The sequence below is a fragment of the Vombatus ursinus genome, unplaced genomic scaffold, assembly GCF_900497805.2.
Source record: "Vombatus ursinus unplaced genomic scaffold, bare-nosed wombat genome assembly UNPS02014775.1, whole genome shotgun sequence".
Taxonomy (NCBI): domain Eukaryota; kingdom Metazoa; phylum Chordata; class Mammalia; order Diprotodontia; family Vombatidae; genus Vombatus; species Vombatus ursinus.
In genome coordinates this window covers 13,907,972-13,925,360 of record NW_020954553.1, presented here as the reverse complement: position 1 = coordinate 13,925,360, position 17,389 = coordinate 13,907,972, and the positions used below count along the sequence as shown (strand labels likewise).

The 17,389-nt window shown below is 45.7% G+C and overlaps 1 protein-coding gene across 2 annotated transcripts; it reads left to right on the top strand.

Annotated features, from left to right (window-relative positions):
* Positions 1 to 2,335: 2,335 nt before the first annotated feature.
* Positions 2,336 to 12,530, top strand: TEKT2 (tektin 2). 2 transcript variants are annotated; one of them, XM_027864700.1, is made up of 10 exons: positions 2,336 to 2,430; positions 3,225 to 3,440; positions 3,744 to 3,869; positions 4,069 to 4,274; positions 9,949 to 10,092; positions 10,339 to 10,453; positions 10,703 to 10,810; positions 10,973 to 11,116; positions 11,378 to 11,457; positions 12,257 to 12,530. In XM_027864700.1, the coding sequence occupies exons 2-10, from the start codon at positions 3,285 to 3,287 to the stop codon at positions 12,468 to 12,470; spliced, it is 1,293 nt and encodes a 430-aa protein (XP_027720501.1). In that variant the 5' UTR covers positions 2,336 to 2,430; positions 3,225 to 3,284; the 3' UTR covers positions 12,471 to 12,530. The 2 variants fall into 2 exon arrangements, with proteins under 2 accessions (XP_027720501.1, XP_027720500.1); XM_027864699.1 differs by having other exon boundaries at positions 2,354 to 2,430; positions 3,228 to 3,440.
* The last annotated feature ends 4,859 nt before the right edge of the window (positions 12,531 to 17,389 follow it).

Sequence of the window (17,389 nt, the reverse complement as noted above, 5' to 3'; positions counted from 1 at the left end):
ATGAAAACAAAAAAAAAATCCTGTACATAGATGAGATTAATGGTTTTTAATGCATTTTTAAGTTCACAATAATGAAAAAGAAATTTTAACTAAAAGAAAGAAAAATTATGGATATGATTAAAAAAAAACATGGGAAGACATATGAATTAGTACAGTGAAGTAAGCCAAACAAGGAGCACATTCTACACAAGGACCTCAATTATATCAAGAAAAACAAGACTGCAAGACTTCAGAACTCGGATGGGTGCTGTAATCCAATAATGAAGCATCCTCCTGCTTATTTTATTGGCTATGCTTATTTACCAGGAAGAGTTCTCTTAGGTGGGATGAGGGGAATCATTAGGACATGATAGCCATGTTAAATGTGTTTTGAATCATTAAAACATTTTGAAGGGAGATTGGTAACTCTGGTTACAGTAGAGGGAAGAAGTCTTCAGAAACGAGATTGCAAAGCTCTGGGGCAGGTTGGTGGAGAGGAAGGGGAGACATTGAACATAAGCAACTCTATAAAAGCTGAGCAGTTAAAAAGAGAAGAGATAAAAGAGAGAGAGAGAGAGAGAGAGAGAGAGAAGAGATGTAACAATAATTGACTGGCAGAGTCAAATGAAGGTTTTTCCTGCGTAGGAATCAGGAAACTTGGTACTGACACTGCTTGTAGCCATTTGGTGTTGAATATGGCATGTCCCAAGTCCCTTCTGTTGGCTTCCTTTTCCCCATCCCTGATATGATGGGGTCAGCTCTAAAATTCTTAAGGTCTGAGGTCATTTAGCCCAGCTTCCCAACTAGTACAAAAATCTTGTCTACAATATGTGTGAAATAGAAATCAGTCTTGACTTGAATACTCAGTGATGGAAAGCTCAGGGCTTCAAGAAGCAGACAATTCCCTTGTTGAGTTTACTTTGATTGCAGCATTGACCCCAAATCCCTACAACAATCACCCATTAAGTCTAGTTAGGCTCTCAGGAGCAATAGTAAACAAATTCATTCCCTTCATATCTTCTACAAATTTGAAGATGGTGATCCTAACTGTTCTACATTCCCCCTTCTCCTTCAACCAATAATTCTGTTCTCCACAGCAAATACATTCCAGGTTCCTTCAGCCCTTCTTCATATATGATATGATTTCAAGTCCCCTCATGATCCTGGTTGTCCTCCTCTGGGTGGGCATTAATTGGTCAATTCTTTCAAAATGCAGGTTTCTGTTAATTTTTTTTTAATCTATTGCACATTAAGCTCCTGTTGTATCAGTCTTGATAAAGTGTGACTAGGGCAAGTGGTAAAAGGTCAAGTCCTCCAATGGACTACTCAAGATAGAAGGGGAAAGCAAGTAAGGCTTCTAATACTTAGGTGGACCTCGGTGGAAAATTTGTGAGATAATGTGGTTAAGACTCACAGGATGGGCAAGCATGGATGGGTTTCAATCTGCATTGCTGGAGGGAACTCCAGAAGATTGAAACTGCAGATCCCTTTGAGTATCAACTTTGGAAATAGATTAATGCTACTTTGAAGTATGTTTGTGTGCACATGCCAGTAATAAGGAAGCTAGGTGCAATGAATAGACCACTGGAACTGGAATCAGGAAGACTTGAATTCAGCTTAATATACTAGTTTTGTGACCCTTGAAAAATCACTTAACCTTTGTCTGCCTCGGTTTCCTCATCTGTAAAATGGGGATAATACTAGCACCTACCTCCCAGGATTGTTGTGAAGATCAAATGAGATAATATTTGTAAAATGCTTATCATGGTGCCTGGCATACAGTAGGTGCTTAATAAATACTTGTTTCCTTCCATATATATGTATGTGTGCATGCATATTTGTGCCTATGTATATGTACACACGCACACACATTTTTTCTTAGTTTTCTCTCACCCTTTATTTCCCCTTTCTCACATTTATCTTGGTCTTAAGCAAACTAATACTTTCATTCACTCTGGTCACAAATCCCTCTGCATACATTATCTCATTTGATACTCACATCAGTCCCGAGAAGTTAGATATCCCAGGCATTACTACCCCCATTTTACAAATATGGAAACTGGAACCCAAAGAGCTTGTGCCTTTCCCCTGGCCGGCCATACAACTAGCATTCCGTCACTGGTGGACAGGACGGGCTGTTTTCCCATTTTCCAACAGCGATCTGAACCGACAGAATCCTGGCTATTTCTTCCCCTATCAGACACTTTGAAGCTGACGTCATAATTTACCACTTAGGCCCCGCCCCACCAAAGAATCCCTCCCTTAGACCCCCAGATCCCCCGCCCCCTCCAGCTTGTGTTTGCTCCTCACTTGCGTTGCCAAGTTAAACAAGAGAGGGTTGGTTCTCATTGGCTTTCGGGGGAGAGTCGTTGCCTAGCTACTCGCGGGGCGTGCTTAACACCCGCGGGGTGGCTTAAGTGCCCGAAGAGAATAGTTTTGGACGAAGAAGAGGTAAGAACCCTAAGAAGTTAGTGAGGAGAAGGGCAGGGAGTGGAAAACTCAGACCTGGGGCACCCTTTCACCCACAGGGAATCTCCCCTTGTCACTAGAGCGCCAGCTGGGCTCCCACTTTGTCCTCATTCTACCAAGCCTGACCACGCCCCTCCATCCTCTCCTGGAAGGCAAGGAAGACTGGGCAGCCCTCCAAGATTGAGGCGCTGAGTGAGGCCCTGCTCAGGAGCTTTCAACCAGACTGAGATCCCCAGGGCTTCATCTTACTTACACTTCCCTAGTCTCCCACATAACCTCCAGCCCAGAGCTTTATGTAGGGTTTGAAGGGAGGAGACTTGACTGAGACAATGAAAACTGGCTGATTGAGACTGGCGGCACTTGGGGTAGTGGGATGAGGTGATACTAACGTTCTTGTCCACCAGGCCATCTTCTGCCAATACATGGTGGCTCCCCGAATCAGCTCAGCTCAGCTCAGCTCAACTAGGTGTATTCAACACCATCAGCTAACTACACCTAGTTCAGATCCTTTCTTAGGGGCATGCTGATTATTTGATAGTGCTGGGACTTGGAAAAAAAAGGGGACTTGCCCCCTTTTTCCTTCTCTGTACATAGGTGCATAGACACTGTAAAAAGAGAAGCAAGCTTACCAGAGAAAAGCTTACCTTTTAAGTTCGTTCTGGAAGGGGAGAAGGGTAGATGGGCAGGGAGGAAAATAACTGGCAGTGAATGGGGAGTGGAAAGGGAAAAGAAGCTGTTAGATGGTTTTATCTAGGCTGACTTTTTTTTCTGTCCAGCAGATAGTGGGCTTGAGGCATCCAGAGTCACGGTGTGAGTGCCCCTGCCAGCCTTGAGCCATGGCCACACTGAGTATCAAGCCTGGCCAGCGTTTCCGGCTCCCTGATTGGCACATTAACAGCTACTTGCTTTCCTCTAATGCTGAGCGGCAGAGGGATGCCTCACACCAGATCAGACAAGAGGGCCGCGTCCTCCGTAATGAGACCAACAACCAGGTAAGGAGAAAGAATCACAGGAAACGAAGGCAGGGACACACACCCTCTTCATTCCTTGTCCTTTCAATCCTGAACTGCCAACAACTCCCCTGGCTGTAATGGTGCTTCAAGCTTTCCAAAGTACTTACCTTCCCACAGCTACGCTGCAAGGTGAATTACTCAATTAACCACATCTTACTGATGCAGAAACAGACTCAGAGAGCTTAGGTATTTTGCCCAATGTCACACAGCTTTTAAGTGTCAGAGTCTAGTCTTTTTTCTGCTATATCACGCTCCCTCTCACATAACTCTTCTCTCTTCCAGACCATATGGGATGAACATGACAACCGGACCCGCCTATCAGAGCGCATAGATTCTGTTGACCAATGGAAGGAGATACTAGACAAATGTCTGACTGACATAGATGCTGAGATCGATGCCATGACACAGGCAAGGGAGCTAAAGGCAGGGTGTAAAGTTGGGTACTAGGGCATCCCGGGACAGCATCCCTCTTGGGCAGGGAGGTATTGCTGGCCTCAGCTGGCATTTCACCCTGGACATCCACTCTAGTACCAAGAGGTTTGACAGGGCAGCAATCCAACCTGGGAGAATCCTTTTGGACTTCTCTCCCCCTGTCCCTTACCCCTAGATGAAGGAGGCAGCAGAGAGGGCCCTGCAGGCCAAGAACCTCGCTCTGGATGTGGCGATTGAGTGCCTAACGCTGCGGGAGAGCCGGCGGGACGCTGATGTGGTGAAGGATTCTGCAGAGGATGAGCTGCACAAAGAAGTGGAGGTGATTGATTGTGCCAGGGAGGCCCTGCAGCAGAAGATCAGGGATATCTTTGAGCAGCTTTGGTAAGGACTGGAGGGAAAATGGTACCCGTGCTCATAAGCAAACGGGCATAAGTCAGCCGGGCTTTGCCTGTGCATTCTTTCTTTTACGCACACACATACATGTGTTTTACATGGGTGTGCATACGCTCAACGTCTGCCCATGGTATGTTAGATATGCTTGCATATGCATGCCCCATATGAGATACGTGTACAAGCATGCTTGCTAACATGCCCACTGATGTGCAGCATATATTAAAGTGTCAATGTTCTTGTGGCCACACATCATAAATTAGAGGCATTCATTCCTGGAGTATTTATTGAACACATATGGAATATCATGCTTCTGGTTGGGAGGGATTGTGAACGATCTGGAATTATCTGAAAAAATAGGGGGTGATTTATGACCTGCTTCCTAGAGGAGCTTGGAGGTAGATGGTACACACTGGTCTTTCCTACATGTGGAGCTCAGTGGTGATAGTGGTCATATCCCCTCTCAGAATTCAGTTCACCTCTGTGCACAAAGTGACTGCCAGATGCAAGACACTGCATTAAATGCCAGGGATACAAAGAGAAGAAATGACCCGTTTCTGCCTTCAATGAGCTAACATTTTACTCAGGGTGGTATGTGGATAATCCATCTACAAATGAAGGGGATACAAAATAAAGTGTGACCAGGTCAAAGGAGAGATCCAGGCAACATTTTCTAAGAAAATCTGAAGCAACACAGAACACCTGTAGTGGGCATATGTGTATAAGAGAGAAAGCTTCCTGGAGGTGACGGGCCTCTGAGCCTCAGCTTGCCTTCTAGGGAGATCATAGAGATTTTGGAAGGTGAGGCAGACTGGTGCATTTCAGGCCAGGGGGCAACCTGGGCAAATTCAGAGAGGTGGGAGATGAGATGCTAGGTTTGGGGAAAAGCTAGAATTCCAGTTCAGCTGCAGCACAGAATGTGTGGTGAGTCAAAGGCAAATGAGATTAAAAAAAAGTGAATTTGGAGCCAGATTGTGGAGGTCCTCCAATGCTAAGAAATGTATATTTTTTCCTAGAACCAATAAGAAGATCACTGAAGGTTTTTTAAAGAAGAGAGTGGGCTTAGATTCTTAAAATCTTGCCACTGCTCAGATTCTTAGAATCTAGCCAATACTCAGACTCTCAGATTCCTCAAGGGTCTGGCTAATATGGGGCAGCTAGGTGGCGCAGTGCATAGAACCCTGGCCCTGAAGTCAGGAGTTTAAGTTTGAGTTTAAATCTGAGTTTAAATCTGGTCTCAGACCAAACACTTGACACTTACTAGCTGTGTGACCCTGGGCAAGTCACTTAACCCCAACTGCAAAAAAAAAGAGAGAGTGACATGATGGGACCTATGCCTTAGGAAGATTATTTTGGCAACCATGTGAAGGATTGGTTGGTGAGGGAAGAACCTGGAGGCAGGGAGACCAGTTTAGAAAGCTAGACAAAGTGAGAAGTGATGAGGACCCTCAATTAGAATGGTGCGTGGAAGAAATGAGTTAAGAGATAGAGTGGAGACTGAACTGACAAGACTTGGTAACTGATTAGATGGAGGCGGGGTAGTACAAGGGAAGGGTAAGGAAAAACAGGGAGTCAAAGATGATTCCAAAGGTTTGGGTCCAGGAATCTAAGTTCCATCAACCAAACCAGGGAAGTTGAGATGAGGAAAAGGTTTGGAGGGATGGGGGAGATGTTGCTGTTGAGTTCACTTTTGGACATGTTGAGTTGGAGGTCCCAGCAGGATATGCACATAAAGATACTCGGTAAGGAGTTGGAAATGCAGGACTCTGGAGTACAAGGGAGATATTGTGGCTAGAAATAGGGAGGTTTGGGAATCATCTGTGTCACAGAATTCAACCTTTAGGTATGGATGAGATGACCATAGGATAATGTGTAGTCTGAGAAGAGAAGAGGTTCCAATACAGAGTCATGAGGGATGACTCAGGCTTAGTCAGGGTGGGGGTGTAGTGGCAAGAAAGAGATGATGAGCTAGAAAAGTGGACTAAGAAGGCTTGGCCCAACAGGTAGGAGAACGTGTATAAAGCAGTGTTATTTAGAGCAATGTCTTCAATACCAAAAGGAGGAGTGTTGGGGGTGGGGGGAGAGAGAGGAGTAATCAGTGATAACAGCTGTTGATCTGAGGTTCACAAAGAACTTTGCTTACATTATAATCTCATCTGAACCTCCTAACAATTCTGTAAAGCACAGGAACTACAGGCATAATTTATTCACAACAGATGAGGTTTAGAGGTTTAGAAAGACTCTATGGTCACACAGCTGGTCTCAGAGGCATGATTCAAACCTGAGACCACCTGACTCCAACACCCTAATCTCTATACCACACTACCTCAGCAGTGTCAGCACTGTTCAGGGGGGTCAAGAAGGATGAGAATTAATAAAGGACATCAGATTTATCAATTGAGAGATTACTGAGACAGAGATATTGTTGGTATCCTTTGAGAGAGTACTTTCAGTATAAAGGGTGGGAATAGAAGCCAATGTGAAAAGGTTGGAGGAGTCGGGAAAGGGAGTGCTAAGGAAATGGAGACAAATGTAGATGACTCTCTCTAGGAATTGGGCAACCGCAAAGTCAAACCACTCAGAAAATGTCGTGTGATTCCCTCTAGACTTAGACCTTTAAAAAGTCACCATTAATTGTCTTCCCTGATGCACCTAAATTCTCCCCCTACCTTGATAAACTGCTATTGTTGGATTCTGCCAAAGGATCACATAGAATCCCAGACCCTCAGAGCCAGAAGAGAGCACAGAGGCCAGCTAGTACAAGGCCACCCCTGGTCAAGAATCCCTGAGAGGCCACTGCCTTCAGCCCTGGCATATTCCACTATTTCCTTTTTGAATAGTTCTATTAGCAATCAGTTTTTCTTCCCATTAGGCTTACTTTACAACTTCCATTCACTGCTTCAAGTTCTGCCCTTGGGGCCAATCTGTCTTCTATATATCAGGCCTTGAAATGCTTAAAGATGGTTGTCCTACTCATCTTCGCCCAAATTCTCTCCACCATGCTTTCCAAGCTCTGCCCCCTCCTTGCTTCCTGGATCGCCTCACATCTAATCATTTACAATTCTATTCTGCCCAGTCCCTTTTCCCTGTCCTTTCACAGCCATATGCCAGCCATGGGTCTCATCCCACCAAGTCTCAGTGCTACCTCCAAGGTCAAATCTATGTTCCTTGTATTAGAATCTCTAGTTGCTTGTTACCTATACTTCGTGCAGTCACATATGGACATTGGCTCACCCAGGAACAAGCCTTGACACCTTTTTATATTCCCCTCAAATCTCAGTGTTAAATAAATGTCAATCAACTTAGGGTTGGACAATGGCATCACACTATCTGACCATCATAGACTGTGTCCTGGAGCAATTCTTTTCCTTTTTTTGATCCCATCTTCCTCATACATAAATGAAGGATCTCCAAGATCCCTTCCATCCCTGACATTCTATATTCTTTTGTATGTGTGTGTTGCAAGCTCTCTAAGGGCAAGGAATATGTTTTTCATTTGTATCCTCAGTGCTTAGGACAATGTCTGGTTTACATTCATTCATTACTTCAATCCACAGATAATAAGCTGGTACCATAGGCTTGTAAGAGGAAGAGATCAGACAGGATTGCCTCTTGGGAATTCTGGTATTTCAATGATTCCAAACTGTCTGCTAACATGGAAACCTATTCTAATGCCGCCATATGACTGGGAATCATGTAGTACAATAATTTCAAAATAACTAAAATTAAAGCCAGTATAAAGGCATGTGGTTGACATAAGGAGACTATGGTATGTTACCAATAACTATATAAATACGATTTATTATTTTAATTATATGAATTTAAAATAACTATCAAATGCATAAAATATCTGAGTCAAACTGCAAGCACAATCAAGACATATAAATAAAATCACAAAATTGTCATTACAAAAGTAAAAAATACTTAATTGTTAAGGTATTCATTGTCTTGGTGGGGTCATGCCTATATGATTAAAATTACCATTCTACTTCTTACAGTAATTTATAAATATAATATACCAATCAAACTGCCAAAAGCTAATTTTAATGAGCTATACAAAATAATAACACAATTCATTTAAAGGAACAAAAGGTCTAGAATCTCAAGGGAACTAATGAAAAAATGTTGGCACAGAGAGGGAAAAGGATCTCTAGACTTCAAAATATATTTTTAAGACTAGTAAAGTTATTTAGTAATGATTTTTTATTAATTAATTTTTAGTTTTCAACATTCACTTCCATAAGATTTTGAGTTCCAAATTTTCTCCCCATCTCTCCCCTCCCCCTGATATTCTATATTCTATAACTGACAATTTATGTCATTACCAAATCTCATTCTAGATGGCCTAATTAGGATATGACTGCACAGGACTTCCTCATCTCGATCCACTCTTTCTTCAGACAACTTAGCTAAGCATACAGTACATTGGGGCAATGCTGAAATGAAGTTTCGTTTGCCTCCATATTACTTATCACCCACTGCCTTCCAGACTGTTGCCTCCACCCGCTCAAACTAAGCTTTCTCTGGAACCTACATTTTCATAGAGCCCCTTTCACTCTGGGCCCATTACTGATCGATTCCCAACCTTTGACACCTTCCCTTCCTAACCTGAGCGGCTAGGTGGCACAGTTGATAGAACACTGTGCTTGGAATCAGGAACTCTTCTTCATGAGTTCAAATCTGGCCTTAGACATTTACTAGCTGTGTGACTCTGGGCAAGTCACTTAACCCTGTTTGCCTCAGTTCCTCATCTGTCAAATGAGCTGGAGAAGGAAATGGCAAACCACTCCAGTATCTTTGGCAAGAAAACCCCAAATGGGGTCATGGAGAGTTGGACACAACTGAACAACAAATTTCTAGCCTGACCTATGAGGCACCTCAACACTTGCCTACTTTGCAGGGCTGCTGTGAGGATAAAGTAAGATAACACATGGGAAAATGCCATGAAAACTGGCATTCAGTCAGAGCATGTGAATCTTAATCTCAAGGTCACGGAATCAAAATTACCCATTGTAGTGTTGGTACCTCTAATACCAGGCAGACTAATGCTGCAGAAAAAGCCAGGGCTGGGAGTCAGGAGACCTGGGTTCTAGTTGTGATTCCACTGTATGATGCTGGGGGCAAATCACTCTCACTTTCTGGACTCTGGTTTCCTCCTCTGGACAATGAGGGAGATTATAGATTTGTAGAATGCCAGAGGTAGAAGAAATCTTACAGATCCAGTATAACTCTTCCCTCCCACCCCCACCTCATCTTTAGAAGGAGGAAAACTGATGCTCAAAGAGGAGACGGCCTCACCCAAGGCAGTGGTAGAACCAGGTCTAGAACCCAGACCTCTTAGCTCCAAAGTTGGAGGTCTTTGTGCTGCCCACACAGCCTCAGATTGGAGTTATTCTTTGGCGGATGTGGTGTCTAGCAGATAGGAAGCTCAGGGCTTTGAAGCTGGTATTAGGATATCTGGGTATCTCATTACCCTACAATGAATGAGAGGTAAAGGCCAGGGAAGAGGCTCTCTTCCTCACTCAGCTTCCACCTGAGAGAGACCTGTCCTAACCAGGCCCTAGCCTGGGCTGAAGACTATATCTATCTGTCCAGGGAAGGGCTTTTCTAGGCTGGTTAGTAACTATGGAAGACACCTGAGCCGTTACGTCCTTGCCCTCCACAGTCTTCTTCAAGAGGCAAGGCAGCACCTGAACTCTGACCATCGAGGCAAGATGGAAGCACTTGAGATTGACCGTGTCTGCCTCTCACTCAACGTTCACTCTCCCAACATCTCCCTGAAGGTCAACCCTACCCGCATTCCCAGTGGGTAAGTCTGGGCCTTTGGTCCTGACACTCCTCCTTCCCTTGTCTTCTCTGTCTTCCTCCTTGGCTGTGGACCCTCCCTACCCATGGGGCCTGACCCAACGACTCATTCACCCATCCTCTCCACCAGACAGCCCTTATAGGATTCACATCTGATCCTTGTTCAATGCATGTGTGGCCTGTGTCTGACTCCTTTGGGGCCCATGCCTAACCCTTGTGGGGCTGGCCTGTGCCCTTCTGGCTGCCCCAGCTCCTGCACGATACAGCAGTGGGATGAGTACAGTCACTACAACAAGGACCAAGCAGAGGCGGAGAGGAAGGCTTCTGCAGATCTGCGTGAAGCTACAGCCCTCACCATTGCTGAGGTGAGCCCAGCCCCCCAGGCTCCCTCCCTGCTCAGGGAGCTAGTCACCATCCTTGCCAAACATAAAGAAACTCATCTGTCTATGTAGAGACATACATATGCCCATCTTCCCTTCCCCCTTGATGGACCATCTCTTTAGCAGGATATCACCTTCTCCCCTGATTCCTGTCATATTCCCACACCCCATTCACACTTCATTATTTCCCTGGCCTTGTTCTCACCTCCTTTATCCCCTGACCCTTAACCCCAGACCAACAATGAATTGGAAGCCCAGCGTGTGGCCACTGAGTTTGCCTTCAGAAAGAGGATTCGAGAACTAGAGAGGGCCCTGAATGAACTCAGGTGGCAGGAGAAAAATGTAAGGAGTCCACTGGCCTCCAGGGCCTCCTGAGGGAGCTGGGGGGGGGGGGGGGGGAAGATGGTGGGCAAGGACTCAAATCGATGTGGAGGGGGTTGTTAGTCAGCAGAGTGGAGTGGGCAGGAAAGCCTGTCCCCCCCACCCTCTGGCCTCTTCCCTAAGACCTTGGAAGAAATCGCAGAGCTGGAGGAGGACATCCGACGGCTGGAGGAAGATCTACGAGTAAAGATGAGGAATCTGAAGTTAGCACACACCCGGCTAGAAACCCGAACATACAGGCCCAATATGGAGATGTGCAGGGACCAGGTGTGTGCGTGCGTTTGCATATGTCTGTGTCTACCCAGGGGTAACGGAGTTCCTCAGCTAGATCCCCAAGCCAGTGACAGAGAAGTCCTGAAGAAATGCAGATCTAGAAGGGGGGGGGGGAAGTAACCTAGGCAGGGACAAACAGTAACAGAGCATCTCAGAAGAATCTCAGGATCCTTCCCTCTCAGCTCCATAGAGATGAGCTCTGTGGGAGGTCTGCAGGAGGGCAATTCCCCTGATCCCCATCCCCATCTTAACCAGGTACAATATGGGCTCACTGATGAAGTACACCAGCTGGAAGCTACCATCACCGCCCTGAAGCAGAAACTGGCCCAGTCACAGTAGGTTTGGGGCCCCAGAAGCCACCCCATGGGCTGACATGGGCCCTGACCAAAGATATCCAAGCCTCCAGGTCATAGGATTTGTTCATTCAACAAACATGAAGTACCTATTGTGCATGCAAAGAACTGCATACTTGGAGCTGAGGGAGATAAAATGATTAGACAAGACACCTTTCCCATCTGGAGCTCCCAAGACATACAAAGTGAACCACAGATACATGATATGAAATGATCAGTGCGTGGGAGGAGTACAGACAGAATGCTATGTGAAGTCCTAGGGGAAATGTTCTTATGGAGCCTGGGGATCAAGAAAGGCTTCCTGGAGGAGATGGCATGTGAATTAGGCTTTAAAGGAGGTGGGGAGGGTTTGAAACAGGAAGGGGAAAGGATGTTCCAAGTACAGGAGGCCAGATGAGCAAAAGCACAGAAGTGGAAGAATACAAAGCACATTTCCTGGGCAAAGAGTGGGGCAATATTTGGGAGTACGAGGGCATCCCCAAGGATCATCGTCTAACTCCCTCATTTTATGGGTCAGGAAACTGAGGTCCAGGGAGGGTAAGGGACTTTCCCAGACATACAATGAGCTAATGCCAGAGCTAGACAAGAAGAGTCTTGGGTCCAGGGCCAGGGCTCGTGGGGCCTTGGCTACTTTCTGTCTTTGCTGTGGCTAAGTGCATGGTAATTCAGCCATGCTGAGGTTCAGGCCCCTTTCCCCTTCCTCATTTTGTGGGACTTTGCCTGGGCCACAAGGAGACAGGGCAGGAGCAGCCTGGCCCTAAGTGTTCCTCAACGCCCCCAGGGATGCCCTAGATGCCCTTTACAAGCACCTGGCCCGGATCCAGGCTGACATCGCCTGCAAGTCCAACTCTTTGCTGCTGGACAACAAATGCATGGACACCCGACACAAGCTGACGGTACCAGCTGAGAAGTTCGTGCCAGAGGTGGATACCTTTAACCGGACCACCAACCGCACTCTGCCCCACCTCAAGGGCCAGCAGCTAGAGCTGGTGTAGTGGCTCCACAGGGGAAATGGGAATGTGACCGGGAACGGGAGAGTCTAAGTCCAATAAAGCACCAGGTATAATGATGATGGTGATATCAGTAATCATGGTGGCTTGACATTTGTGGGGGCTTGGGGAAAGGCCTTGCCTAGAGTCAAGAGCAAATAGCAGTCTCAAAATGACCGCATTTCAGAGTTGGGAGGGATCTAAGAGTGATCTAGTCTAACCTGACCCTCTACTGCAACATCACTGACATCTTAGACCAGGAGTGGGGAACCTGCGGCCTTGAGGCCACATTTGACCACTTAAGTGAAGTTTGGATTCAGTCAAAGGGCCGAATTTGAGGACCTAAAGGCCTCGAGGCCGCAGGTTCCCCATCCCTGTTTTAGACCCTCTGAACACTTTCAGCAAGGGAAAATTTACAATTTTCTGAGAAGGCCCAGTTCACCTGGGGACAGCTGCAATGGGTAGGAAGCTCTTCCTTACATCAAATCTAAACTTGCCTCTCTACTTTCAGTTCCCTGCTCCTAATTCTGCTCACTGGGGCCAAGCAGACCAAGGCTAACCTTACTTCCATATGACAGCCCTTCCAATATGCGAAGGTAGTGATTGATCACCTCCCTCAGAGGTCTTTTTCACTCCAGGCTAAACACCCCCAGATCCTATATAATAGCAGACTCCAGTATTCTCACTGTCTTCATCTTTGTCTTCTGGACATCAATGTCTTTTCTAACATAGAGTGCCCAGAATGGCAAACAGTTGTTCAAATGTAGTCTGACCAAGGTAGAGAATAGCAAAGCTATCACATATCTCATTCTAGACACATAATACAATATAGAGTAGCTTGTAGTACCCGAAAAATCCCCAGATCTTATTCACACAAGCCACATCTCCCCCATCCTGTACGCGTTCTGTTTTTAAACCAAGTGTAGAACTTTGTCTCTATTTGGTTTCATCTTAATTGCTTTGGCTCATTATTCTAGCCTATCCAGATATTTTTGGATCCTGATGCTGTCATTCACCAACTTGCTATCCCTTCCAACACTGTCCTCTCTAGACTTAATAAGACTGCTTTAGATGGCTTTATCCAAATCACTATACAAATATTAAGCAGCCTAGGCCCAAGGACAGATTGTTAGGGTACTCCACTACAGTCCCCCCCCCCCAAGAAGACATCAAGCCATTGATGATTGTTAATTTGGTCTGGTCTTTCAACTAGTCTCCAGTCTACCTCAGCAACCTATTATTCAGCCCACATCTCTCACCGTGTCCAGTTTTACAAATGTTTATGAAATGCCTACTGGATGGAAGACCTCTTCATCTGACACTTTTCCCATCTGGTGGCACTCATGGAAACCTAGCTTCCTCTGGAAGACATTGCATCTGTGGCTCCCCTCTCCGGTACTAGATACTCCTTCCTCAGTGCTCCCCCAACAGAGGAGGCTAGAGGGAGGCGTAGGCATACTCCTCTGCTCTTCACTGTCACTCCCAGACTATCACTTTGCCACCATAAGCAACCTCTCCTTTGAGATTTATTTCCCCTATGTCACCTGGCCAGATCCTTGTCACAGTCATTTATCTTGCACATAGTAGGTGCTTAGTGAAAGCTGCATGGAATTGCCAGGCATCATATTCAGCACTGTAGAAAGATGAAAAGGGAAAAAGGTCTGCCTACAAGGAGCAGGGCATTACTATGATGTGTGTTAATAAATATGAAGTGACTTGAGTTGGGAGAGCTCTAATTTCTCTTAGGTATTTGGAATGCTTCTGGCCCAGAGACTTGCCTCAGAAGAGGTCCATTAATAGATATGATGCATTGGGTTTCTGGGCTTCCAAAGAAATTTAGTTGCTGCCTCCAAGCAGCCCTGAATGTGGAAGCAGCATGGTATAATGGAAAGAAGACTAGATTTGGAGTCAGAGGGCCTGGGTTTGAATCCCAACTCTACTACTTACTATATACTGTGTGACCTTGAACAAATCACTTACTTTCTCTGGGCCTCAGTTTCCTCATTGGTAAGATGAACAAGTTAATGTCTAGTTCTGTGAGCTGATGAAAACCAGTTTCAACTTATATGGCCCCAGCCCCAGGGACACATGTAGGCTAAGTCTTAATCAATACAGATAGCAGGCATAATGCCTTTCCCCAGATGCCTGCTTGCTGTGGTAGAGGTAGAATTATTTCCTGAGTCTCTGCCCTTCGTTTTTCATCCCTTATTAGGCAATTCTAAGAATATCCTGATTTCAGTGGTCTGAACTGGCCCACTACCTTGCCTCACAGGTGATACAAACTGTCGAAAACCCTAGATGTTTGAGGGGCCTTGGATCAAGGTACTCATCTTACTGCACACCTGAGCAGTGCACCGATCTACCCATGGAGCTGGGAATGGCGGGAGCACCCGCTTATGTTCTTCCCCATAGGCATCTGCTCTAGTGCCTTTGTTGCCATCTCGGTATGGCAATGTCTCTCTTGAATAATAGCTCCCTCCCCCTTTTCCCTGCAAGTGCCTTCATTTCCAGTTTGAAACTCAGTGAACTACTTATTCCTGGTGGGATCAGGAATATCTGTGTATGGGAGGTGGTAGTGCCTGAATAGAACCTTGAAGCTAAGGAATGCAAGAGGAAGAGGCTAGGGCTGCATTTTAGACTCTGGGAACAGCTTGTCTGAAGGCCCAAAGGACAGCATAAAACTCTGTCAAGTGCTTTCCTGAAATGTTCTATCTATAACATTAATCAGGGAGAGGCCTACCAGGTCTGAAGGGGCCCAAGAGAAATTTCTCTTCTTAAGTTTCACTCAGGAGAGATTCATGCCTTCAGGAAACCATCATTTGGGAAACAAGCAAACATTTATTCAAATTCAACATTTATAAGGCACCTACTGTGCACACAATACTTCAATGACAGCTGCCTCTGCATGATATGAAGGTAATTCTGACAAAACTGAAAGGTCCCACTAAGCTGGAAAGAGTTTGAGTACAGGCCTATTGTTGCTATTGTATGGGTATCATACAAGGACTAAGGTTCAGCCTAGATGAATGTGGAAAAAGCTCATCATCAAATGCTTACTTTGGGCAAGGCTTTTCTCCCTTTCCAGGCCTCAATTTCCTTAGCTGGAAAATCTGGGAATTGAACCAAATTATAAGCTCTAGAGCTAGAAAGGCCCTTCGAAGTCATCTAGTTCAACTTCCTTATTTTACTGATGAGGAAACTGAGGTCCAAAGAGACTAAATGACTAATTTCTAAGGACTCTTCCACTGCTGAAATTCTACAATTTTGGCCATGAATGGATGAGTTTCTTAAACATAACTTAAGAAACCACCTACTAAAAGTACAGAGGTAAGACTGGGATCTGTGCAGGTAAATATACTACAGATCTCTGAAGTATTAAAACTATGCTTGCAGTGCCCTGGGTCAAGTAGGGCCACAAGCAGAAATGAAGATGTTTAAAGCTTTGTCCCCATCCTCAGGAAATTCTGAGCCCATCACAGAAAATCAGTAGTTAAGGGAGCTTAGTTGGAAAGAGAAACTAGAAGAATCACAGAATGTCCACAGTTAGGAGGAGCTTTAGTTGGCCTCTAATTCAGACCTTTTTTGGTGTGATTGATCACTTAGGCCATGGCCTAAGGATCCCTTCTGAAAATCATATTTTTATAAAATTGAAGCGAATGCTAAATTTCAGTTAGAAGTTAGTGAAAATAAAGATGTCATTTTTCCCCCATCCAAGCTCATGGACTTCCTGAAATCTGTCTTAACCACAGGTTAAGAACCCCTACTCCAGTCCTATTCTCTTTGGTTAAGGCTGCAAGAAGTGACTTCTGCCCTTTGAAGCTCCCTTCCCCAACTCCCACTAAGAGGTAGAGCTAAGATTAGAACTCAGATCAGTTTGACTCCAAATCCTGGATTCCTTATACCACACTTGACTGGGATTTGAATTCTCTTCTGCTGCTTACTTGGAAAGGCCCCTTGCTCTAAGCTTCACTTTCTCCATCTGTAAAATAAAGAGGGTGGGGTGAGATGCCTAGATTGGATACCTCTAAGGTTCTTGCTAGGAGGCAGCCACATGCCATAATGGGTAGAGGGCTGGCCTTAATAACAGTTATTAACAATGTAACTGTTAATAAATGTAGGTTAATTACTTCATTTGATCCTCATGGGAAATTCATGAGATCGGAGATATTATCCTCATTTTACAGATGAGGAAACTGAAGCTCAGGGTGAAAAGCCTTGCCCAGGGTTAAATGCTAAGTGCCTGAGGCAGGATTCGACCTCGTGTTCTCATTCCAAGTCCAAGGCACTTACCGACTACACTAGTATACCTTGGTTCAAGTCTTAACCATGACAAGGTTCCTTTTACGTTGTTGTGGCCATCGTATTGATGGTTTTCCTGGCTCCGACGACTTCATTCGGCATCACTTCATCTAAGTCCTCTCCAGGCTTCTTTGTATTCATCACCTTCCTCGTTTGTACACAGCTCCATCAAATAACTAGCATTTATAAAGCGCTTTAAGGTCTGCAGAGCGCTTTAGAAACATCACCTCGTGTTCTATGACGGTCCTAGCCCTTCCCCTGTGGACCGACAATTGTCTCGGGCTCCTCCGAAGCCGCCGCCTGGCTGCGTCAGCCTGGGCGAATGACCCGAGCGAGGCTACGAAGCACGGAGGGCTTGCAGCCGAGCCAGACCAAGAAGGGTCTCTCCCAGCCCGTCCATTCTAAAGGCCAGAGAAGTTCGAGCTGTCGGGATGAAAGCGTGTGAAAGGAGAACGGGTGGGAGCAAATGCCCAGGAGGGGCGGGGCCTCACGAGGGAGAGCCGGGGTCGGAGCGGAGGAAGGGGCGGGGCAAAGGAGGGGGGGCCTATGCCCTATATGGGGGTGGGACCTTGCAGGGCAGAGGCGGGGCCTGCTCGGGGGAAAGGAGTGGGGCCTCCTAGACCCCA